The sequence below is a fragment of the Stomoxys calcitrans genome, chromosome 1 (assembly GCF_963082655.1).
Source record: "Stomoxys calcitrans chromosome 1, idStoCalc2.1, whole genome shotgun sequence".
Taxonomy (NCBI): domain Eukaryota; kingdom Metazoa; phylum Arthropoda; class Insecta; order Diptera; family Muscidae; genus Stomoxys; species Stomoxys calcitrans.
This window is the reverse complement of record NC_081552.1, coordinates 192,546,708-192,572,275: the sequence shown is the minus strand read 5'-3', so window position 1 is coordinate 192,572,275 and position 25,568 is coordinate 192,546,708. Positions and strand designations below refer to the sequence as shown.

General features: G+C 40.4%; 1 protein-coding gene across 1 annotated transcript in view; it reads right to left on the bottom strand.

Annotated features, from left to right (window-relative positions):
- Positions 1–20,735, bottom strand: part of LOC106086623 (protein trachealess) — a 228,110-nt gene extending 207,375 nt beyond the window's left edge. The window contains exon 1 of the mRNA XM_059362911.1: positions 20,110–20,735. Coding sequence (XP_059218894.1) covers positions 20,110–20,438 — 329 coding nt within the window. The 5' untranslated portion in view covers positions 20,439–20,735. The remainder of the gene's footprint in view (positions 1–20,109) is intronic.
- Between the last annotated feature and the right edge of the window lie 4,833 nt (positions 20,736–25,568).

The window sequence follows — 25,568 nt, the reverse complement described above, 5'->3', positions numbered from 1 at the left end:
AGAGCCAGTGGACTATGCTTGGATCTAGAGTCCATTTCGGGCCGTAGGCTCATAGTGCCCAACATCTGTGAGCCTTCTCACTACGCTTCTGAATGTGATACTTTCAATTAAGTTTCCTATCCAAGATCACTCCCAAGTATTTGACCTTGTCAGATATCGAAAATATCTTTAAGAAACCAAAAGTAAATACTGCCCGAAATTTTTCACAGAAATACCCAAAATTCCCATTTTGGGCAAAGATAGTTTCCACATCCGTATTTTTTAGGAAATATCTATTGATCTGGGTATATAGATAGGTGCAGACAATTTTTTGCATGGGGTTTGCGGACATATGGAGAATCAAATGAAAGTGTGCTAAGTTCGTCCAAGCCGAATCTTGGGAACCCACCACCATGGATTATGCAAAAAATTTATACAAAATAAATTTATTGTAGTTGAAGGGCATAATATATTCTAAATACATACCAATTTTCAGTCAAACCATCAAAAATTAAAATTCTACTAACCAATCAAGGGTTATCGGGAGACCGGACGGACATGGGAACTATGTCAAGTTCTTGACCGATTTGGACCGAACTTGGCGCAATTGTCATAACAGAACACTATGTGCAAAATTTCAGTCAAATCGGACATAAATTGCTGCATCCATGGGCTCAAGAAGTCAAATCGGGAGATCAGTTATATGGGTTACGGACCGCGTTAAACCGTACTTGGCACAGTTGTTGGAAATCATAACAAAACACCATATGCAAAATTCCAGCGAAATCGGATGAAAACTAAGGCTTCCAGGGGCTCAAGAAGTTCAAATTGGAGATAGGTTTATATGGGAGCCATGTCAGGTTATTAACCGATTTGGACCGTACTTGTCACGGTTATTAAAAGTCATAACAGAACCCTATGTGTAAAATTTCAGCCATATCGAGCAAAAATTTAAGCTCAAGATGTCAAATCCGGAGATCGGTTTATATGGAAGATATACCAAGTTCTTGACCGGTTTAAACCGTACTCGGCACAGTCATTGGAAGTAATAACTTCACACAAAAATTGCAAATTTTGCCCATAAACATTCCACTAAGCAACAGGGGCAACCTTCTCAGTCAAGCTCAATGATAAGGGGCCTCCTTTTTATAGCCGAGTCCGAACGGCGAGCCGCAGTGCGATACCTCACAAATGTCGCCAGCATTAGGAGGGGAAAACCACCGGCTAGAATTTTTTCTGATGGTCTCGCCAGGATTCGAACCCAGGCGTTCAGCGTCATAAGCAGACATGCCAATCTCTGCGCTACGGTGGCAACTTAACACTATACACAAAATTTCAACCAAATCGGATGAGAACTACGCGTTCGACCTCTATCATGATTTCGCAGACGGACGGACGGACATGGCTAGATTGACTCAGAGTGTAAAGACGATCAAGAATATATATACTTTATGGGGTCCTAGATCAATATTTCGAGGTCCAACAAACGGAATGACTTGGTTAGTATACCCCCTTCCTATGGTGGTTGATATAAAAAAACATAAGCCTAAATGGGGGATCTTTGTCAATTTGAGAACTCGAGGGTTTTTCCAATTTTTCGACGAACAATTGTCTATTTTGAAGTACATATAGCACCCGTTTAGGTTGACACATCTTGTTCAAGTTTCACTCTTCCTCTTCAGTTGTCCTCTTTACAAAACAATAGAACCAAAATGAGGTATTTAAGCAAGTTTTTTCAATACAATCTAATCAAGGATTTTTTTTGGACCAACAAATTACAAAAAATACTATTTTCACATTTTTATACCCTCCACCATAGGATGGAGGTATACTAATTTCGTCATTCTGTTTGTAACACCTCGAGATATGCGTCTAAGACCCCATAAAGTATATAAATTCTTGATCGTCATGTCATTTTAATTCGAACTAGCCGTGTCCGTCCGTCTGTCCGTCCGTCTGTCTGTCGAAAGCACGCTAACTTTGGAAGGAATAGAGCAATCCGCTTGAAATTTTGCACAAATACTTCTTATTAGTGTAGGTCAGTTGGGATTGTAAATGGGCCAAATCGGTCCATGTTTTGATATAGCTGCCATATAAACCGATCTTGGGTCTTGACTTCTTGAGCCTCTAGAGGGTGCAATTCTCATCCGATTTGATAATAGCTGCCATATAAACCGATTTTGGGTCTTGACTTCTTGAGCCTCTAGAGGGCGCAATTCTCATTCTCTCTCGGTCCATAACCTAATATAGCTGCCCTACAAACCGATCTTGGGTCTTGACTTCGTGAGCCTCTAGAGGGTGCAATTCTCATCCGATTTGACTGAAATTTCGCACATAGTGTTTTGATGTCACTTCCAACAACTGTGCTAAGTCCAAATCGGTCCATAACCTGATATAGCTGCCATATAAACCGATCTTGGGTCCTGACTTCTAGAGCCTCTAGAGGGCGCAATTCTCGTTCTCTCTCGGTCCATAACCTGATATAGCTGCCATACAAACCGATCTTGGGTCTTGACTTCTTGAGCCTCTAGAGAGCGCAATTCTCATCCGATTTGACTGGAATTTTGCACGTAATGTTTTGATGTCACTTCCATCAACTGTGGTAAGTCCAAATCGGTCCATAACCTGATATAGCTGCCTTGTAAACCGATCTTGGGTCTTGACTTCTTGAGCCTCTAGAGAGCGCAATTCTCATCCGATTTGCCACAATTTTTATACAACGGCTCGTTTCCATGGCCTTTAACATATGTGTTCAATATGGCCAGAGTCGATCTATAGCTTCTTGAGCCCCGAATCGGACTATAACTTGATATAGCTGCTCCTCCGTCCTTATTCATTATACTTTGTTTGCCTAAAAACCGATACTGCGCAAAGAACTCGACAGATGCGACCATGGTGAAGGGTATATAAGATTCGGCCCGGCCGAACTTAGCACGCTCTTACTTGTTTGATTTCTAATCTGCATTACTTTTACCTGAAGCAGATATCGGTCAAAATGCCAAGAAAAATAATTAAAAGTCGAATATCCCTGATGCGAAACGAAATTTTGTAGACCTCAAGCGGACTTTTTTGCGGGGATTTGTGAGCCTTATCCAGCAAAAAGAAATTGGAAATCACAGACTAAGATTTGGCAGCTCCAACAAATTTTCGAAGCACCGAGGTGACAAACTTCAGGGACCTGGCAATAGACGGCCGTACAACCCAGGGCCTTGAAATTTTGCACACGATCTCGTATGGTATTTTATGGTCGACTCCCACCGAGACATGACTTTTTTTTACTTGTTTATTTATACCACCGTGTGTCGCTCAGCAGTTTGATTATAAAGAGCATGAACATTTAATTGTTACTAGTGATGGAGGTTACAACAGTTCCTTCACTATGTCCCACATTTGCTAATGCTCAGCTTTTCTCAACTAAATAGATGACAAATTATTTTTAAATTATTGTCAATTGCCTGCTAATAACTCAATTAAATATGTGTTGTAAGAATTTTAATAAAGTCATAACATTCCCACATTACAGCCTTTGATTTGAAGTTGAGCCTCATCTCATTGCTTCAGGCATTCATATACAATGCAATGTTGAAATTTAAATTCATTTCAAATATTTTTCTAATTTTGTTTTGTAAACACCAATGCACAACGTGATTGCGATCAAATGCGATTCCATTATAATGAAAATGTTATTACAGATTACATAATGGCAAAATAATAAATGTGGGCAGTTTTGGTTAGCTTTCCCCTCCCACCATTTTCAATGAAATTGGCAATGATCAAAGTAATCCACAACTGATTTGCTGGAGAGAATAAAAACAAAAGTACCAGCCAACGAGTACATGGTAGTTCGAAAATGATGCATTAACTTAAAGAACACTGAGAAAATTCATAATTTGTGGTTATTTTCAATATCTGAAAGTGAAATCCGCTTCAAAAGGAATTATGCCGCCCGTAGTGTCCTCAGCAAAAAGGGCCACCATCATCTTTAACAGATTTCAAGCTTATGACAAGCAAATGACGAAAACCAGAATGATGATGATGATGATGCTGTTTGGTATCATGATGGACGTCATTGCCCATCTTCTTTTCGTATGCCTCGTTCCCATTACAACCTAATGAATTCCCACAATAGAGAGTTATGGCGTGAATAAGGCAATTCATAAATTGAACGGATTGATATGATGGTACGGCAGTTCCTCTCTCTCTCTCTCTCTCTTTCTCTCTCTATCTTCTTTTTTTGGTTTTGATGAAATGTGTGCGATTGGTGCTGTAAGAAGGAATGCTGTAAAGCTCCATCCAATCTTGTCGTACAGCAGTGGAAAACAAAATTCCCAAAGAGTAGAGTAAACCAATGCGCTGAAGCAAATAATGCATCAGCTTCAAGAATATGCATTACGGTTGGGACTTTTTTTAAAACCTCATAACTATGCATCATATTTTGATGAGTTGTTGTTTAATACTAGCCGAACCGGGCCCGCTCCGCTGCTTCTTCCTTTACGTTATATGGAACAACATTTTCCTTGGGATATTTATTTTCGACTATTAAAAAGCTTTAAGTGAAGAACCATGCTTGTATGTGTATATCGCTCCTGTTGCTCGAGCAACATTAATATAAATGCCTTATCTGAATCCCATATGATCTATATTGGTGTATGAATTCGCTCAGAGGCTTAAATGACATTTTAAGTTTGGATGTTAGATGTTCCCCATTCTTAAAAGACTTCTATATGGATACTGGGAAGGATCCCAGAGTGGTGGTTGGTGGGTCAAGGGGGTGGTGTGGGCTCCCAGAAACATGGTCCCGAAAGTGGGTGCGAATTTCGTGATCTACTCCCAAATGCCTTTCATTTGAACCCCATATTGTCATGGTTGGAAAATTTTCTTCAATTATGTTCAATTTAGGGGATTTTTCTGGGGTGAGGAGGTCCCCCAGACACTCAAATACCATTTATTTAAACCCCATATTGGCATTAATTTTGAGGGGACTTGACGGGATGAGGTGTCCCCCGTCGTTTTCTAATCTCAAATACCTTTCATTTGAGCCACATATTGGCATGGTCGAAAAATTTTTACCCTTGGGGGGTGTTTTGGAGAAGGGGTATGCCCTAAATACATGGTCCTACATTTGGATATCAGATTCGTATTGTACTCCCAAATATCTTTATTTGAGGGGTATTTTGGGAAAGGGGTAGACCCCCAGAAAATTGGGTCCGAAAGTGGATATCAATTCTTGGGTATTTTGGGGGATGGGACGGCCACTCAGTGACTTGACTTTGAAAATATACATCAGATTCGTGTTCTAATCTAAAATACCTCTTATTTGAGCCTCATATTGCAATGGCCAGCAAATACTTCCTATTTGGGTGGTGTTACGGGGGGTGGAGTGGCCCCATAGCTCCTTTTCCCGAACATTGATATCAGATTCGTATTTTACTCGCAAATACCTTTCATTTGAGTCCCATATTGCTATGGTCGTAAATTTGTCTTCTTTGGGGTATGTTCTCGGGCGGGCAAATACCTTTTATTTAAGCCCCATATTGCCATGGTCAGTAAATAAGTCCTGTTTGGGGGGTGTCTTGGGAAAGTGGTGGACCCCCAGAAACTTTGTCCCAAATGTGAATATCAGATTCGTATTTTGTTTTTTATTTCGCAAATACTTCCTATTTGGGTGGTGTTATGGGGATGGAACATTGTTATCAGATTCGTGCTTCACTTCCAAAGACCTTTCATTTGAGTCCCATATTGCCATGGTCGGTAAATATGTCCGATTTAGGGGTGTTTTGGGGGTTGGGGTGGTCCCCCAAACTCATCGTCCGACAATTGGATATCAGATACGCTTTCTAATCTTAAATACCTTTCATTTGAATCCCATATTGTCGTGATTGGTCTAAATATATGTTTAGTGGGTTTTAGGGTGGGGCGCCTCAAAATCGGCAGATCGGTCTATATGGCAGCTATATTCAAATATGCTCCGATCTGGACGATTTTTGGTTTGTATATCGACGGGCCTAATAAAACTCACTTTTCCGAATTTTAGCGTAATCCGGTAATAAATGGGCCTGTTATAGGCTTAAGACCCTAAATCGTCAGATCGTTCTATATGGCTGCTAAATCCAAAAATAGTCCGATGTGGCCCATTCCGGAACTAAACCTGCGTATAGTAGAAACACGAGTCTCTGCAAAGTTTCAACACAATATCTTAATTTTTAAGACTGTAGGGTGATTACAACTGACGGACATACGGACGAATAGACACAGGGACGGAAAGACATACGGAAGGAAAGACACGCGGACGGACAGACACACGGACGGACAGACAACAATATATACTTTGTAGAGTCGGAAATAGATGTTTCGATGTGTTACAATCGGAATGCATGAAATAATGAATATGCCCCCTATCCTATGGTGGTGGGTATAAAAATGAACGCCCTATTAATTTCCCACCGTAAAGTTTCTCATTCTTTGAGTACAAAAAGCTTGGCAAGTAGGATTTGGCTGCCTTACAAACGGTCTCATAAAACTTAAAGTAACTCTTGAAACTTTAGACTCACATCTTTCTTCAATTTGCAACAACGATTACTTAGAACTGCGTTCAATTCTTGTCATATGTTTTACTGCACTTTGCAGATTACAGCTGTCACAAACTCTCTTTTCGACAACAGACTGCCTTCAAAGGATACATCAACATAACTATGTGCGCTATAAGCAAAGTCCCATGTCCCCTTGGCAATGCCATATATTCCATTCAGTGCCAGTAACAATCCAAAAGGTAGCAAGCCAAAGTGCAAATGTATTTCGGCCTTTTGCACTTCTGCAAATTCAGTTTTTTCTTCTTCCACAGCTTTGTGGTATCCCCATAACTTTTGCAATGTGCAATGGCACTCGCACTCATATTCGCGTCATCGTCTTCACCATCATCATCATCATCATAATTTTTTACAATCAGTGTCTATCAGAATTTTTCAATTATATCGAAATAGCGTTATCTGTACTTGCATCGCGTCAGAACGCATAATTACTATAATCACCTGAGTTATTACCTCAACAACGTATAAACCATGGATGGGCATCATCGGCTTCAGCTACGAAAATACCCAAACTTAAACCTCAGACAATCATACATTCTAGCCAGCCAGCCAGTCAGCTAACCAACCAGTCAGCCAGCTTGCCACTCAGTCAACCAACCATCCAGCTGAACAGACAGCCATCTAAGACAACCCCTTTAACTAACCGCCGCCACTATAAAACACCAAACGGGCAACCATCATCAACGGATCAGCGGCGATCATTGCGATTTACTCAACAACACAGCTCTGATGGAGAAGCGAGACCATAATTTTCCACCGCATAGCCGGCTGACTAAGGGAGACTTCTGTGATCGGTTTATGACGAGTATATCGCCGCAATGATAAGCGTTCGCATTGATGCTGCAGGAGCAGCAGGGATACTAGCACAGCCACTTGCTGACAAAATGACCAATTGACTGAAAACTTCAGCAGAGAGCCCCTAATAAAGTTAATACATTTTTCTATAATCATATTAAAAGAAAACAACGATAAACAATAAACGGCCAATATTGTGTTAAAGTTTATCGATCTCAATGCAGTGCAGTGAACAGTGTTTTTAAACCCACCACCAAAGGATGGGGGGAATATTAATTTTGTCACTCCCTCTCTGTGATCAAAAATCTTAAAATTCTTTAAATCCTTCGGTAACTTTGAAATGAAACACTCCCAAATTTTTTATGGAAAACTTTAGTCGCTACTGGCTCCAGCAATGGACCAACCCATGGATTGCTTGCCAAAACACCATTTATAGCTGGGAAAGGATAACCACCGCTGAAATTTTTTTCGGATGTTTTCACCAGGATTTGGACCCAGGTGTTCAGCATCATAGGCGAATATGCTAACCTCTGCGCTGAATTGAGGCAACCACTTATGGCTATGAGACTTAATGGGAAAGTGTATAGAGGATAGGAGCAGTTCGCACCAGCGCGGTATAATTGAGCTGACGATAGGAAACCTGGATAGTATGGAAGACATTTCGTATCGGATACCTCAGACGATACTTGTGGTCGTGTTCGAGACACTGCTGCCTGAGGCACAATCTTGGATAGATGGAAACTCTGTTATTGCCATCTGGAAGTTCATGCTACACAGATGGATCAAAGCTAGAGGACAAAGAGGGTCTGGAGTCCACATTGAGAATCCTGGAACGGAGATCAATTTTCGACTGTCTGATCATAATACGGTCCTGCAGGCGGAGATCTGAGCGATCAAGGAATGCCTGTGGTGGTAAGGTGTTGACGCGAGAACTTCGAGTGTTAACATCTAAACTGGCCATCAGGGCAATAACAACCAGGACGGAACAGTCTACAATAGAACAGTCTTGAAGTGTAAGAAAGAATATTGCACGTCCGCATTGGTTGGGTGTGGCCCATAGCGGAGTAAGATGAATGAAAGCGCAGACGATTGTGCCATGCAGGCCAAAGGACTGCCATTAGTAAATTTGTTGAATCCGAAGCCCTTCGGAGCGAAGAAGTCGTAGTTAAAGGAGTGGACTATGAACACGCATGTAGCACTGTGGAACAGTGCAACGGTCGGTAGGATGATGATAATCCTATGGGGAAACCCGAATATTGACAAGACGAGGTTTATCCTGAAGGGAAGGGAATCAGAATAGTTTTCCGCAGGGACGCATGGGACAATGCGCACACTTATGGAGAATAGGAGTAATAAGTAATAGTATGTGAAGGACATGTTCGGAAGAGATAAGACGCTGGGGATTTCCTATGTCATCGGCCGGCTATCGCGGCTAGCAGACACAGGCACTTTGGCGGGGACATAATACCAGACTGGAACCGACTTAGGTCTGTGGATGGAGAGCAATTAGGGATTTTGTTAGTGGTACGAAATTCTTTGCCTCGATTTTTTTCAAGGTTAGGTTAGGTTTAAGTGGCAGTCTGCCATCAGACTCACTTAGACGTTTCCATCCATTGTGATACCACAGGAACAGAAGAAGGAAGGTGCCTTCTACTTCCTACCGTTGAACCGTTGAGATCACTTTAAAAAAACCCAATAACTTATGAACGTTCACTTTCGCTAAATCACCCAGGTTCTCAAAGAAATGAGAACCTAAAGTGGAACTTTTTTTAACTGCTAGTGCGAGGCACACACACACACAGAAGGTGTTCTATAGTCTCTTCTTCCTCGATGTCCCTACAGCTGCTGCAAAAAGTCGTTGCTGGCAACCTTCAGTCTGTCAGCATGTTTTCATGGGAGCTATATCGGAGGTCATAACAGAACAACACAGGCAAAATTTCAGCCAATTCCTATAAAAATTGCGGCTTGTAAGGGCCCAAGAAGTCAATTTGGGAGATCGGTTTATATGGGAGCTATATCAAGTTATAGACCCATTTGGACCATACTAGGCACAGTTGCTAGAAGTCATAACGGATAACCACATGCTAAATTTCAGCCAAATCGGACAAATATTGCGGCTTGTAAGGGCTCAAAAAGTCAAATCAGGAGATCGGTGATTATTGATTAATAACAAGAAAAAGCGGTTTATATGGAAGCTATATCAGGCTATAGGCCGATTCGGACCGTACTAGACACAGCTGTTGGAAGTCATAACAGAACACAACATGCGAAGTTCCAGCTAAATCGGACGAAAATTGCGCCTTGCAAGGGCTCAAGAAGTCAAATCGGGAGATCGGTTTATATGGGAACTATATCAGGTTATGTATAGACCGATTTGGACCATACTAGGCACATTTGTTGGAAGTCAGAACAGAACTCCATATTCTCAGTTTCAGTCAAATTGGACAATAATTGCCGCTTGAAAGAGCTCAAGAAGTCAATTCGGGAGATCGGTTTATATGGGATCTATATCAGATTTTAGACCGATTTGGACCATACTAGGCACAATTGTTGGAGATCATAGTGGAAAGCTACATTCAAAATTCCAGCCCCATTGGGCTCAAGAAGTCAAATCGGGTGATCGGTTTATATGGGATTTTATCTAAATCTGGACCGATATGGCACATTTGCAATCCCCAATGACCTACATCAATGTTAGGTATCTATGCAAAATTTCAAGCGGTTAGCTTTATGCGTTCGATTACGCTATCGTGATTTCGACAGACGGACGGACATGGGTAGATCGATGCAGAACATCGAAACGATCAAGAATATATATAGTTTATGGAATCTTAGACGAACATTTCGAGGTGTTACAAACGGATTGACTAGATTAGTAGACCCCCACCGTTTGGTGGTGGGTATAAAAAACGAACTGTCCCCAACATAGAGACTTTTAAACCGGTATTTTCACCGGTTTATTCTGTGAAAAGAAACATAAACCAAAACAGCCACACAATAGACTGGAATGACTGGTGATATGACCGGTAATTTGTGTTTATAGGGGTGAATTGCAGTCCCCTGTAGAATGTTTGGGGTTTTTGCAAGGGACTGTTAATCGATTAGACTTCTTATAGTGGGGACGTTTCTGAGGCGTTCAGTACGACTTTTCTGCAAAGAGGTGTCTGCTATGAAAATGGTACGCACTCACTGGTATGGGATGTTCGTGAGCAAATTTGCAAAAACGATAGCATTTACATACTGGAACCCAAAAAATCTAAGCACTAAGTTTTCTACGATTACAATTCGATTATAAGCGGTTTGCTATAAAAAACGATATTCAACTTCATGCTCCATTATCATCAAATCAAATGTCAAACGATACTCAACTACATACTCTATTATCATCAAATCAAATTTCAAACTATCTTTAACCACTGTTTGATATATTCTGCCAATATAGAGTTGTGCTCAGCTTTGTCTCACAAACGCATACAAGCACAATCAAAATAACAGAACGAAGGGGAAATCTTAAAATTGTTCATTGCAATTTAATTGGAACGTTTTTTTATTTTTCTAAACATGTTCAGTTTAATCATAGTTGTTTACTATTACATCACAACAACAACAACAAAATCATAAATTTTTGCAATTTATAAAAATTGCTAACATCATATATGAGTGGTGATTCTCTGCCAAATTTGATGCTGTCGCCTCAAAAAACCTCTTCATAATTTAATAATAATTTTGAAAGTTGCCACTGAAGTTTTCCATAATACCGCCATTCACTGAGTTCAGTTCGAATTATGTTGGAAATGTTCGTTAGCTTTAAGCACTTTCTCATCCTGGTTGGTAAAATTTAGATAATCACATTAAATTGTTCCCGATATTTGCCACATGATTGTGTGGGAGATGAATCCCAATGTTGTGTTTGGTAATTGAAAGTTGACAGTTTTAGCCCACTGAGGAAAGACAATATGAAATGTCGTATCTTAACTAGGACTGTTTAAATTTTCTTTTCAGATTCATTTTAAAAACATATTTCGGTTTGAGCGTATGTTACATCTTATGATGTCGAGGTGCTTTTGTTGTTATTCATTAAGCTTTAGGTTATTTTCCCACCTCATTAATCTAGGTCAGAAGAGAGATTACAATATTCATCCTTGGGGAGCCGAATGGTGGGAAACAAATTTAACTTAGAACACCATTCAATAAAATTTGCTCTAAGAATTTATCTAATTTTTGAATAAAATTTCAGAACTCGTAAAACGAAGGCTTTGGAGAAAATTGTTCTTTGGGCTGAATCTTCGTTTAATTATATCCGCCATCATAGGATTGGGATATACTAATCTATTTAGTAAATCACTTTGTAGAACATCGAAATTTTTGATCTTTGAGCCCACATTGTTGTCCTATTTTTATACCCACCTCCATAGGATGGGGGTATACTAATCTAGTCATATCGTTTGTAACACCTCGAAATATTGATCTAGGACTCCATAAAGTATATATGTATTCTTCATCGTCTCAAAATTCTGATTCGAACAAGCCATGTCCGTTTATCCGTCTATCGAAATCCCATATAAACCGATCTCTGTTATGACTTCGAACAACTGTGCTAAGTACGGTCAAGAACCTAATATAGCTCCCATATAAACCGATTTCCCGATTTGACTTCTTGAGCCGACAGAAGCCAAAAATTTGTCCAATTTGGCTGAAATTTTGCACATAGTGTTCTTTATGACTTCCAACAAACAACTCTTCTAAGAACCGTTCAAATCGGTCAAGAACCAGATATAGCTCCGATATAAACCAATCTCGCGATTTGACTTCAACTGTGCCAATTACGGAAGCCTTAATTTTCATACGATTTAGCTGAAAATTTGCACATAGTTTTTGTTCTGTTAAGACTTCCAACAATTGTGCCAAGTACAAATCCATATAAACCGATCTCCCGATTTGACTTCTTGAGCCCCAACAAGTCGCAATTTTTGTCCAATTTGGCTGAAATTTTGCACGTAGTGTTCTGTTATGACTCTTTACCATTGCGCCAAGTACGGTGCAAATCGGTCAAGAACATGATATAGCTCCCATATAAACCGATCTCCCGACTGGACTTCTTGAGCCCTAACAAGCCCTGATTTTCATCCGACTTGGCTGAAATTTTGCGTGTAGTGTTCTCTTATGACTTCCAACAACTGTGCCTAGTACGGTTCAAATCGGTCTATAAGCAGATATAGCTCCCATATAATCCGATCTCCCGATTTAACTTCTTTAGCCCTAACAAGTCGCAATTTTGTCCGATTTGTCTGAAATTTTGCATGTAATGTTCTGTTATGACTCTCTACAATTGCGCCAAGTGCGGTGCAAATCGGTGAAGAACATGACATAGCTCCCGAATAAACCGATCTCCCGACTGGACTTCTTGAGCCCTAACAAGCCGCGATTTGTATCCGATTAGGCTGAAATTTTGCGTGTAGTGTTCTGTAATGATTTCCAACAAATGTGCCAAGTACGGTTCAAATCGGTCTATAACCAGATATAGCTCCCATTTTTTAGTAGAATCATTGATAGTGGGTTCCCAAGATTCAGCCTGGCCGAACTTAGTACGCTTTTACTTGTTTTATATCCACCACCGAAGGATGGGGGGTATATTCATTTTGTCATGTCGTTTGCAACATATCGAAATATCCATTTCCGGCCCCATAAAGTGTGTATATTCTTGATCAGCGTAAAAATCTAAGCCGATCTAGACATATGCGTCCGTCTGTCTGTTGAAATCACGCTACAGTCTTTAAAACTAGAGATATTGAGTTGAACTTTTGCACAGATTCTTTTTTTGTCCATAAGCAGGTTAAGTTCCGAGATGGGCTATATTGGACTATATCTTGACCTAGCCCCCATATAGGCCGATTCACCGATTTATGGTCTTAGGCCCATAACAGACACATTTATTATCCGATTTTGCTGAAATTTGGGACAGTGAGTTGTGTTAGGCCCTTCGACATCCTTCGTCAATTTGGCCCAGATCGGTCCAGATTTGGATATAGCTTTTGCAAAAGATAGAGCTCTTAAAATCCTACAAAAACATCCATAGATGTCTGGTGTATTTACAACTTTTTATTGGACAAAGAGCAAAAAAAAAAAAATTTTTTTTAAATTTCGGCCAAGGTATCGTCGTTATTTTTGGAATTGTGGCACAATTTTTTTAATAATTGCAAATCTGATTCTTCCATTAGGAAGGTTACAAAATTCTCCGAATTATAAAAATATTAATGAAGATTGTCCTTTCCTATTAAAAGATATACGCTTCACAACTTAAAATTTCCGGAAAAACTAGAATACGAATTGAGATAAACATTTTTTAAGAAAATTTTTGAAAAAAACAATCTTAATTTTTGGTTGATAATTTTAAAATATTCAAGCTTAAAAAAGAATAAAACATATCTAAAATTAAAAAAAAAAAATATTTATTTCACCCAGTTACCATTTTTCCACAAATTGTGACTTTGATAAGCCATAGCAAAGTTAATTGGCTATGACAGAACATTTGTTCCACTAGCGGAACGTAGAATACCGTTCCAAGCGCCTCGATCTTCTGCGCTCATTCTAAAACATCTGACACCAAGTTTCAAAGTGTCTCCCACCACTTGATCTTTCCATTGGGCTTTTGGTCTTCCCGGTTTGCGTGTACCACTTTGTTTGTCATCAAAAGACTTTTTTGCTGGAGCTTCTTCATCCATTATGACAACATGACCTAGCCAATGCAGCTGCTGTATTTTGATACGAGTAACTATGTTATCGTCATCATACAGCTCGTGGTTCATACGTCGCCTATATTCTCCATTAAAGCAAACTGGTCCATATATCTCACGAAGAATCTTTCTCTCAAATACTCCAAGCACTGCCTCATCTGCTTTCACAAGTACCCATGCTTCAGAACCATATAACAGCACGGGTAGTATCAGTGTCTTGTAAAGTGTAGTCTTCGTCTGTCGAGAGGTGGCCTTGTTTCTAAACTGCTTACTAAGTTCAAAGTAGCATCTGTTTGCCGGTATTATTCTTCGCTTAATCTCAAAACTGGTATCATTCGTTTCGGTTATGGCGGTGCCGAGGTCGATAAAGATACTAACTGTCTCAAAGTTGTTGTTCCCAACTTTTTCCATTTTCTTTATCTGCTCGGTTGTGCAAGGCTTTTTGGGAGTTGAAACCATCCATTTCGTCTTATCTCCATTTACTGTCAGACTCATTTTCATTGAATCTCTTTCGATTCTTTCAAAAGTTGTTGTTACTAATTCTTCTTCTTCAGCAGGATATTCAAATTTGATCACACGAGAGGCTGTCTCCTTGTCTAAAACCTCGTTTGGTATTATTCTTTCCTATTCTCTTATCAGCAAGTGTCCTCCTGCAGACTCTTATTAATTTTGCAGGGATACCAAACTCAGAAATGGCTTGAAATACCTTTGAACGTAAAGGTGTAACGCAAGCAGCTTTGTAGTCAACAAAGAAGGAATGAATGGCAGTGAATGGCGTTGTGTGAGTATCTGGTCCAGGGTGGATTTACCTGGTCTAAAGCCGCATTAATAGTGCCCAATTATCTCATTGAATTTAGGTTTTAATATTTCACACAGTTCGCTCGGGAGTATCTTGTATGCGATGGGGAGGAGACTTATTCCTCTTTAGTTGGCTTACTCCGTCTTGTCTTCTTTCTTGTGTACAGGATATAGTATGCTGAAGATCCAATCATCGGGTATGCGTTCTTCTACTCAGATTGCGAGGACAAGCTGATGCATACGCTTTATCAGCGTGTAGCCTCCGATCTTAAATAGTTCAGCGGGTAACCCGTCGGCTCTTGCTGCCTTGTTGTTCTTTAGTCGCGTTACTGCTACGTGGACCTCATTCTGACTAGGAGGTAACCATTCTATACCATCATCATGGTATAGAAATGGTATTAAATAGTTCAACCCATAACCCGTCGGCTCCAGCTGCCTTGTTGTTCTTTAGTCGGGTAACTGCTACTTGGACCTCATTCTGTCTAGGAGGTAACCATTCTATACCATCATCAGGGATTCGTTCTGCGGTATCTTCTTCGCCACCAACGTCGGACACTACCAGTTGGGTAAAATGTTCTTTCCATACCGTGAGCATACTATCTGTGTCAGTTACCAGATTTCCTCTTTTGTCTCTGCAGAAGGATGTGCCCGCGGCACCAAAGCCATCTGTTGGATGTTTAATTCTTTGGTAGAATTTCCGGACTTCATTCTGACTCCTGTATATCTCAATTCGGAATAGACGTTTCTCCTCTCTTCTTTTCTCCCGATACCCCTTATTCATTTGGCGCGTTGCTACTGATTGCAGGGTTGCTCGACACTCTTGGTCGTACCATGGGCTTCTTGAGGAGGCTTCCGGTATTCAAGCACGGATTTCGCTAAATTTATTTTTTATAAATTGTTTGCAGAATTCACGTTGGCGGGTTCCCAAGATTCGGCCCGGCCGAACTTAGCACGCTTTTGCTTGTTTATGCATGTATTGTATCAGCTTCTTGGTTTAAATTGTTTTTACCCTACACCCCTACTGTGTTAAAATACCCTGTTGTTAGTTATAATACCCTATTATAACTTAGTGAATTTGTTTGTAACACCCAAAAGAAAGAGAGATAGACCCTCTGATAAGTATACCGATTGACTTAGAATCACTTTCTGGTTCCATTTAGCTATGTCCATGTATCTCTCTGTCTGTTTATTTGTCGCAATTTTCATCCGATCGTCTTCAAATTTGCTATGGGCATGTTGTTTGGCCTAGAAACGAAACCTATTAAATTTGAAAAAAATCGGTTCAGATTTCTATATAGCTCCCATATATATGTTCGTCTGATTTGAGGTAATACTGCAATTAAATTGTCATTTATTAACCGATTCTCTCGAAATTTGGCAGGATTTTTTTTATGACACCCGACAATACTTGTGAATTTCATAGAAATCGGTTCAGATTTGGATATAGCTCCCATATATATGTTTGTCCGATTTTCATTAATAATGCAATAAAATGGTCATTTGTTAACCAATTCTCTTGAAATTTGTTAAGAAAGATTCTCTCTTGACTCGCGACATTACTGGTGAATTTCATGGAAATCGGTCCAGATTTAGATATAGCTTTCATACATATATATGGCCCGATTTTCACTTTTAGAGCCACTGCAAGAGCATTTTTTGAACAATCTTGCCAAAATTTTGCACTACGCTTTCCTCGACGACTTCCGCAATATCCATAAAGTATTGTGGAAATCGGTTCAGATTTAGATATAGCTCTCATGTATATGTTCGTCCGATGTTGAGAAATATTTCAATAAAGTGCTCTTTTGTTAAGCGATTCTCTCGAAATTTGGCAGGAAGGATTTTCTTATGACACCTGACATTACTTGTGAATTTCATAGAAATCGGTTCAGATTTAGATATAGCTCCCATATATATGGTGGTCCGATTTTGAGAACAACCGAGTTTCCGTATTAGCAGCTCACTACGAGTTCACTTATGAAAAATCGGTGTGGCAAGGGCATGTGGGGAAGATGATGAGACGTTAGAACATTTCCTATGTCATTGCCCGGCTTTCGCGGCTAACAGACACCAGAAACAGAAATTCAGGGAGTGGTACACAGAAAAAAAATAAATCGTAGAAAAAACCACTACCAAATTTGTATGTGAAATTTGAAACTCTTATCGAATTTTAGCATTGAATCGAAGACATTCTTTGTTGCAGACAAAACTATTGAAATTTTGCCGACTTTCAACAAATTGAGATAGACGCATTACCATGTAGAGCACAAAACTCCCATGCCACTCAGGACTTGCAAACCCAGGTTCGAGTCCCCCGGTAGACCAAATTTTATATATATATTTTTTTTTATTTAACTTATTTTAGAAAATTCGGCATAAAAAATATGAATTTCGTATTCAGAAAAAAGAATTTTTAGAATGGTTTTAACTTTTTTTTAATTTAATTATTTGAGAAATCTATTACTGTGCAGCAGTAATGCAAATTTTGCCCATGAACATTCCACTAAGGAACAGGGGCAAACTTCCCACATATTAATGAGTGCATTCCGATTCAAGTTGAAGCTCAATGATAAGGGGCTTCCCTTTTATAGCCAAGTCCAAACGGCGTGCCGCAGTGCGATACCTCTTTGGAGAGAAGTTTTACATAGCGTAGTACCTCACAAATAGTGAGGGGAAAACCACCGCTGAAATTTTTTTTCTGATGGTGTCGCCAGGATTCGAACCCAGGCGTTCAGCGTCTTAGGCGGGCATGCTAACCTCTGCGCTACGGTGGCCTCCACTGTGCAGCAGTACTTATTGATTTATTTCATCATAACGAACATGATGCTGGTAGGTTAGTGGATGAGTGCAAAACCACCAAACATGAGATCATGAGTTCAATCCTCTGCGGTAGCAAAATTATTAAAATTTGTTTTTAAGCGTAATAGTAGAGAGTGACAGAGGAAAACCCGAGAGCAGCAGTACAACGAACGAGACAAAGCAACGCGAGACGAACAAGAAAACAAAAACACCACAATCCGAAGCAAAGCACATGCGTTGGCTGGTTAGAGGGTTTTTTTGCCTTGCTTATGGATATCATGGATATGGATATCACGCTACAGTCTTTAAAAATAGAGATATTAAGCTGAAACCTTGCACAGATTATTTTTTTTGTCCATAAGTAGGTTAAGTTCGAAGATGGGCTATATCGGACTATATCTTGATATAGCCCCCATATAGACTGATCCGCCGATTTAGGGTCTTAGGTCCATAAAAGCCACATTTTTTATCCGATTTTGATGAAATTTGGGACAGTGAGTTGTGTTAGGCCCTTCGACATCTTGCGTCAATTTGGCCTAGATCAGTCCAGATTTGGATATAGCTGCCATATAGACCGATCTCCTGGTTTTAGGTTTTGGGGCCATAACAGGCGCATTTATTACCCGATTTTGCTTAAATTCGGGACAGTGAGTTGTGTTGGGCCCTTTGACATCCTTCTTCAATTTGGCCCAGATCGGTCCAGAATTGGATATAGCTGCCATATAGACCGATCTCTCGGCTTAAGGTATTGGGCCCATAAAAGGCGCATTTATTGTCCGATTTCCCCGAAATTTTGGACAGTGCGTTGTGTTTGACTTTTCGACGTTTTTCAGCATTTTTACCAAAATCGGTCCAGATTTGGATATAGCTGCCATGTAGACCGATATCTCGATTTAAAATCTTGGCCCCATAAAAGGCGCATTTATAATCCGATTTCACTGAAATTTGGCACAGTGACTTGTGTTAGGCTTTTCGACATCCGTGTCGTATATGGTTCAGATCGGTTTATTTTTAGATATAGCTAGTAAACAGACCAATATTTTGTTATACACAATTGAACAATGACTTGTACTTATTAGTATTTGGTCCAAATCGGAAAATATTTCGATATAACTGCTATGGGACATAACGTATGCAATTTTCACCGAATTTTGATGAAAGGTGGTTAACATATATACCCGAGGTGGTGGGTATCCAAAGTTCGGCCCGGCCGAACTTAACGCCTTTTTACTTGTTCAAAATCATTTTTATCTGTGTATGGAAAATAATGAAGGATTTTGTAAGTAGCACGGAATTCCAAGCTTAAAATGTTCTTTTTCGAGGTTACTTTTTAGTTTTTTAGTGCACGCAAAAAGCCGATTACTGACTTGGTGTAAGTCCATAGTGGCATGGGGTGGATTAATATCTGCAACCTCTTGTCAACCTAACCTTCTGTGTTAGCGTTGAATAATTGGTAGTTGATATGATTCAGTCCAGAAACTTTGTTCGCCCATGGCTCCGGAATTGTTGCATCTTGCCGCTGCAGATTATTTTCTCTTTCAGAGCGTGTGTAGCCATTTCGCACCTCCACTTTTAATGTCTTATCAAATTATTATTATTGTGAGAGGTTTCATAAAGCAGTCTTTAATTAAACCTTTCATCATACGGCAAAAAATGTCCTGAAACTACTGAATATCCAATGAAGTTGGTATTTTCCCAAAAAGAGAACAACATTTGACATCCACAGTTTTTGTAAGTTTGGCAAAGATTTCATAAATATGATTTTGTAAGCAGATTACATATATATGTCCATCTTTGTCAGCACACTCTTATAACATTTAAAGCTCTTAGAAAAGCACAAATAGATTATTTTTTTGAATCTTTTGTAAAGGAGATTCAAGAATTCAGTGGCAAACAAATGCCGTCGGCACATTTTATACTAAAACCACCTTCACATATAAAAACAAGCTGCAGCAATAAAGTCAGGTGACAACGCCCCATTAAGGGGCAAGGGAAGTGGCAGGGTCGAGTTGCCTTTGGGGTGGGGCATAACGTGACACAAATACTTATACGCATTCCCTTCACTGCTGAACTTTTTGGGGATGAAACTTGGCGAACAACAACATTACTGTCAAGTTATGATGAATCTCCTCATCAAGTCGAGTCGAAGACAAACAAACGCACCATAAAATACGAAAAGAGACAAAAGGCATTCTTCATCTTTCCGCCGCACACAGCTATGGGCCATAAAATATGTGATTGTAGTTGTTATCCTCCATCTTACTGTGTGTGATGTGGGTGTGTGGGCTTCGGTGGGAGGCCATAAGTTAAGTAGGGTCGTTGTGCGTATCTAACAAATCTGCTCTTGGAAAAGCTTGAACTGTATATACAGGGGCAAAGGTTGGTTGGTATTTCTCTTTTTGATTTTTTTTTATTACCTGTAATAGGGAAATCCTTGGGGCACATGCAAATCCATTGGCATTCCACTCGGACTCAGGTGATGCGAGTGCGGGTGTGTGTGATGGTGGTGGTGATGATGATGCGGATGTGTTGTATGCGGATGTCCATGATGGTGTGAATGATGAGCAGCAGCGGCTATCTGATGATGAGAGTGGTGATGATGCTGGGCGGCCACAGCCACATTTTGCACATGCGCTGCTGCAGCGGCGGCAAATCCTGCATCGGCTCCTGCGGTGGCCGCCATGGCATGATGGCCCAAAACAGCGGCCCATGGAGAGGCAACAAATCCGCCGCTATGATGATCCATTTCCGAAGGGAGTTATGCACTTTCAATTGGCTTGCAGCAAAAAGGATATCCTTTTTTGTTTTTAGATTTTCAACACTTTTTCAGCACAAACGCACATTTTTAAGCAAGGGATATGTAAAGGATATATTTTTGACCTTTTCTCATATATGTTTAGTACACAACACTTTTCTCATATGTAATTTTTGTTTTATTTAAAAATATTTCAATTTATTTCAGCGAGTTTTGCGTTTATCTTTCGTTTGTGGCGATATTTTCTACCGACGGCATATTTTTTTCATATTTCATCTACGTTTTGGCAGGACCTGGCATTGGCTCGTATACGCAACAGCATTTTTTCGTGGCTCACGAACATTCGTCTGTTACCATAAATTGTGTTTTTTTGTGGGTTTTGTTTTTTGTTTTTGTTGTGTCTCCTGGGCACAAACAACAAAAAAGGAGTCTCGTGTAAAGCAAATCGTTTTCGTTATTTGGCGATGTTGGGCATCGTGTTCCACGCTTTTGGGGATATATATATGTGTGTGTGTGTGTGTGTGTGGATACTAGGGAGTGGGTGTTTGGGTTTTTGGGGTATACCTTTTACTTTGGTGGGATTAGTTAGGGGTGCTTCGCTGGGTGGGTGATTGAATGTTCTTGGTCTTACAACTGGCTAGATGTGGTTATTGTTATTGCTGCCTCGTTGTCTCCAGTCGCTAAGAGGAACCACGAATTCGTTAAATCGTTGCTCGTTTGTTCGCACGTCGTCTTTTGTTCCGCGTTCACCTCTGCACGGCATGAAAATTGGCGATAAACTATCGCCTCGCATCGGAAAACATGGTCACAACAATTCAGTCATTCAGCAGCAAGCACATCATATTGTAGCACCACCACTCCGCCACAACACAACATCCCAACAACAACAACAACAACGACGACGATCAACATAAACACAAGAGCAATAGCAGCCACCAGCAGCAGCCGCCTGCCTCAGTCTCAACAACAGATAAAAAGAGGCACAATCAGACCAACCCGACCAAAAAGCCAGCAAACCGGCAGTCAAACTGGCAACAAAGCCCAAGACACGGCCCGTAAGGAAGGCCAGGCCAAGCCAAACCAACAGCGAAAAAAGCAGACCCATGCCAATCGATTCCTGGCTTAACTGCTGTTGCTGCTGTTCCTCTCGTTGATGCTAGCTAGCATTGCTGTTGTTCTTGTTGCTGCTGCCAATGTGCAACTTTAATGTAATTGTTGTTGTTGTTGCTGCTGTTTTTATGATGGTGTGATGCCTGCTTCAGTTTTAACGTCATCACGTGTTGAATCTGCTACACCATCTTCATCTCCCAATATCTGTCTCACCACCATCATCATCATCACCATCATCATCATTGTCATTATTACCTGCAGTGTACATATGAACTTCATTAACTGCAGCATCCTTTCAGAGTTGTCGTATTGTTCAACAACAGGAGCACAATCATTGTCACAAACATAATCATCATCTTGGTTATAAGCTGAAGTGGTAGTTTTTTTTTCTCAGTTATTATTTAAGCTCCAATAGAGAGCGAGAGAAAGACAGAGAGCTTGAGAGAAAATCGAATCAAATCGAACCAAAACCAGCAATAATATCAACGAAACCAAAACATTAGTCAGGGCCAATTTATCGGTGGCTTAGTTAATTGAACCTTAAATGTTATAAAATGTAGGGGTTCTTCCGTCCGCTTATGACGCCGAATGTCTGGGTTCAGATTCCGGCTTGAACCTCAGGAAAAGATGTTTAACGGTGTCGGCATTTGTAAGGTTTCCAGCCGTGTTAAAACTTCTCCAACAAGTGGTGTCGCTAAGCGGCACACTGTTCATACTAGGCTTAAAAAAGAGAGCTAATATGGGGCCTGAGCTCACTCATTGATATGCAAGAAGTTTGCCCCTATTCCTTAAAGGAATGTTCATGGGCAAATTTGCATTTGCAGGGACTCTCCAGATATTGGAAATGCTCTCCAAGAGATTTCAATAAATTTAAACTCCAAAAAAAAAGTACTCTCATACAAAGCTGAACCGATAGTTCTGAAATTTTTACAAAATGCCAAAATAGTTTTCAAAATTTTGTTACCCTCCACCATAGGATGGGGGTACATCAGTTTTGTCATTCCGTTTGTAACACCTCGAAATATTGATATACTTTTGTCTGTCCGTCCCTCTGTTTATCCGACTGTTGACATCAGGATAGCTTTAATTTTCTTTAATTGGCAATGACAGAATATTTGCATCACTAGCCGAACGTAAAATAGCGTTCCAAGCTCCTCGATCTTGTGCGCTCATTCTAATATCTCGGACACTAAGTTTCGAGGTGTCTCCCACCACTTGATCTTTCCATCGGGCTTTTGGTCTTCTCGGTTTGCGTGTACCACCTTGTTTGCCTTCAAAAGACTTCTTTGCTGGAGCTTCTTCAACCATTCTGACAACATGACCTAGCCAACGCAGCCGTTGTATTTTGATGCTTGTAACTATGCTATCGTCGTCATACAGCTCGTGGTTCATACGTTGCCTATATTCTCCATTAATGCAAACTGGTCTATATATTTTACAAAGAATCTTTCTCTCAAATACTCCAAGCACTGCCTCATCTGCTTTCACAAGTACCCATGCTTCAGAACCATACAACAGCACGGGTAGTATCAGTGTCTTGTATAGTGCTATCTTCGTTTGTCGAGAGGTGGCCTTGTTTCGAAACTGTTTACTTAGTCCAAAGTAGCATCTGTTTGCCAGTATTATTCTTCGCTTAATCTCAAAACTGGTGTCATTCGTTTCGGTTACGGCGGTGCCGAGGTAGATAAAGTTACTGACTATCTCAAAGTTGTGGTTCTCTGGGACACCAAACTCAGACATGGCTTGAAATACCTTTGAACGTAGAGGAGAATCGAAGGCGGCTTTGTAGTCAGCAAAAAGATGGTAGGTGTTGATTTGTCCTTGTCGGGTCTTTTCCAGGATTTGGCGCTGTGTGAATATCTGGTCTAGGTCTGCTCTGGATTTACCAGCTCTAAAGCCACATTGATAGGGCCCAATTATCTCATTGACTTTAGGTTTTAATCTTTCACACAATACGCTTGAGAGTATCTTGTTTCCGATGGGGAGGAGACTTATGCCTCTGCAGTTGTCACCTTCCATCTCGTCTCCGTTTTTGTGTATGGGACATAGAATGCTATGGTTCCAATCATGGGGTATGCGTTCTTCTAGCCAGATTGCGCAGTTAAGCTGATGCATACGCCTTATCAGCGTGTCGCCTCCGGTCTTAAATAGTTCAGCGGGTAACCCGTCGGCTACTGCTGCCTTGTTGTTCTTTAGTCGGGTCACTGCTACTTGGACCTCATTCTGATCAGGAGTTAAACATTCTATACCATTATCAGGGATTGCGGTATCCTCTTTGCCGCCAACATCGGACACTAGCAGTTGGGTAAAATGTTCTTTCCATATCCTCAGTGTCAGTTACAATCGGTTTATATGGGTGCTATATCCCAATAGAAACCGATGTGGCCCATTTGTAATCCCCAAAGATCTACATCGTTATTAAGTATTTGTGCATAATTTCAAGCGGCTAGCTTTACGCGTTCGAACGCTATCGTGATTTCGACAAACGGACGGACGCACATGGCTAGATCGACTCAGAATTTCGAGACGATCAAAAAAATATATACCCACCACCATGGATTCTGCTTAAAGTTTACACAACAGGTTTTTACCGTACGTGACACGATTCTTGGAAGTCGTAACCGAACACTAGGTAAAAAATTTCAGCCCTATCGGATAAAAATCGAGGCTTCTAGGAGCTTGAGAAGTCAATTCAGGAGATCGGTTTATATAGGAGCTTTATTAGGTTATACACCGATGTAGACCATATTTGTCACGATTGTTGAAATTCAAAACAGAAATATCAATATATATAGGAGTTTTACCCAAATCTAAACCGATATGGTCCATTTTCAATCCCCAATGAGCAATTCATCAGAACGAAGTATCTATGCAAAACTTCGTGCAGCTAGCTCGACGCGTTCGACCGCTATCGGGATTTTCACAGACGGGCGGAAAACATGACTAAATCGACTTAAGATGTCAAGACGATCTAGAATATATTAAAGTCTGGGGTCGCAGATCAATATTTCGAGGTATAACCCACTTATGGTGGTGGGTATAAAACCCAAATCTTACATGCAGGCCAAATATGACATGAAAATTCTTAGGTAGCAGAGTACAAATTTTACGCCCAAAGTTTATTTTGGATGTACTTCTCATAAGAAGAAAGGAAGCTGGTGAAGCATCTAAGGAGGAATCGCGCATACCTCAAGTGTCCAGTGTCCTGAAGAGGAGTTGTTCCTCTGATTTCTCAACTGCCCTTGGATGCATAAGAAAATTCATTATAACAAGTTCGAACGAATCTTGTGAGGATGAACACCTGGCTGATTCAGAAGACAAGTCGAACGCAACAGTGGTGGGAATTCCAAATGCTGATTATGATCCGGATTCTGCAGATAAATATACACCATTGTAAGGCCGCTTCGACAACAATAAAAGGTCCATCTGATGGCAGTAGGATGTGACCTTGTTCCTATCCAGGAACCATGGATGTATGAGGGAATGGTTCGTGGACTAAGAATTCCTGGATTTAAACTAATCAAGGGTGCGGGGGAGACACAGAGCCTCTGTTCTTGCAAAGAGTAGTCTAAATGTTTTTCTTCTTCTGTCGCTAAGCCCTGAAGATTCAGTATTAGCCAGCCTCGAAATTAATAAGTCTTATTATTGACTGGCTTCCCTATATATGGCACACGAGTCAGAGATGCCACCTTCAAGCCTTTAGTTGCTGGTTGAAGCTGCTTGCATAGGGAAAAAGAGACTCATTGTGGGAAGTTATGCTTATCCACTAACATGATATGGAAAATTTCGGATATCAGCGAAAGGGGAGAGAGCTTCTTATAAAATATGTTATAAGTTGCAATCTTGCGATTTGTAAGAATGGAAAAAATTACTTTTATGACCAGGAACAGACACAATTTACAAAACGTTGCCTTTGTATCGAAGAATATTAGCGGATATGAGACTAGGAAGTGTTGGATGACCTTAGCTCTACTGATCATCGGTATATTAGTTTTCAGTATTGGAAAAAAT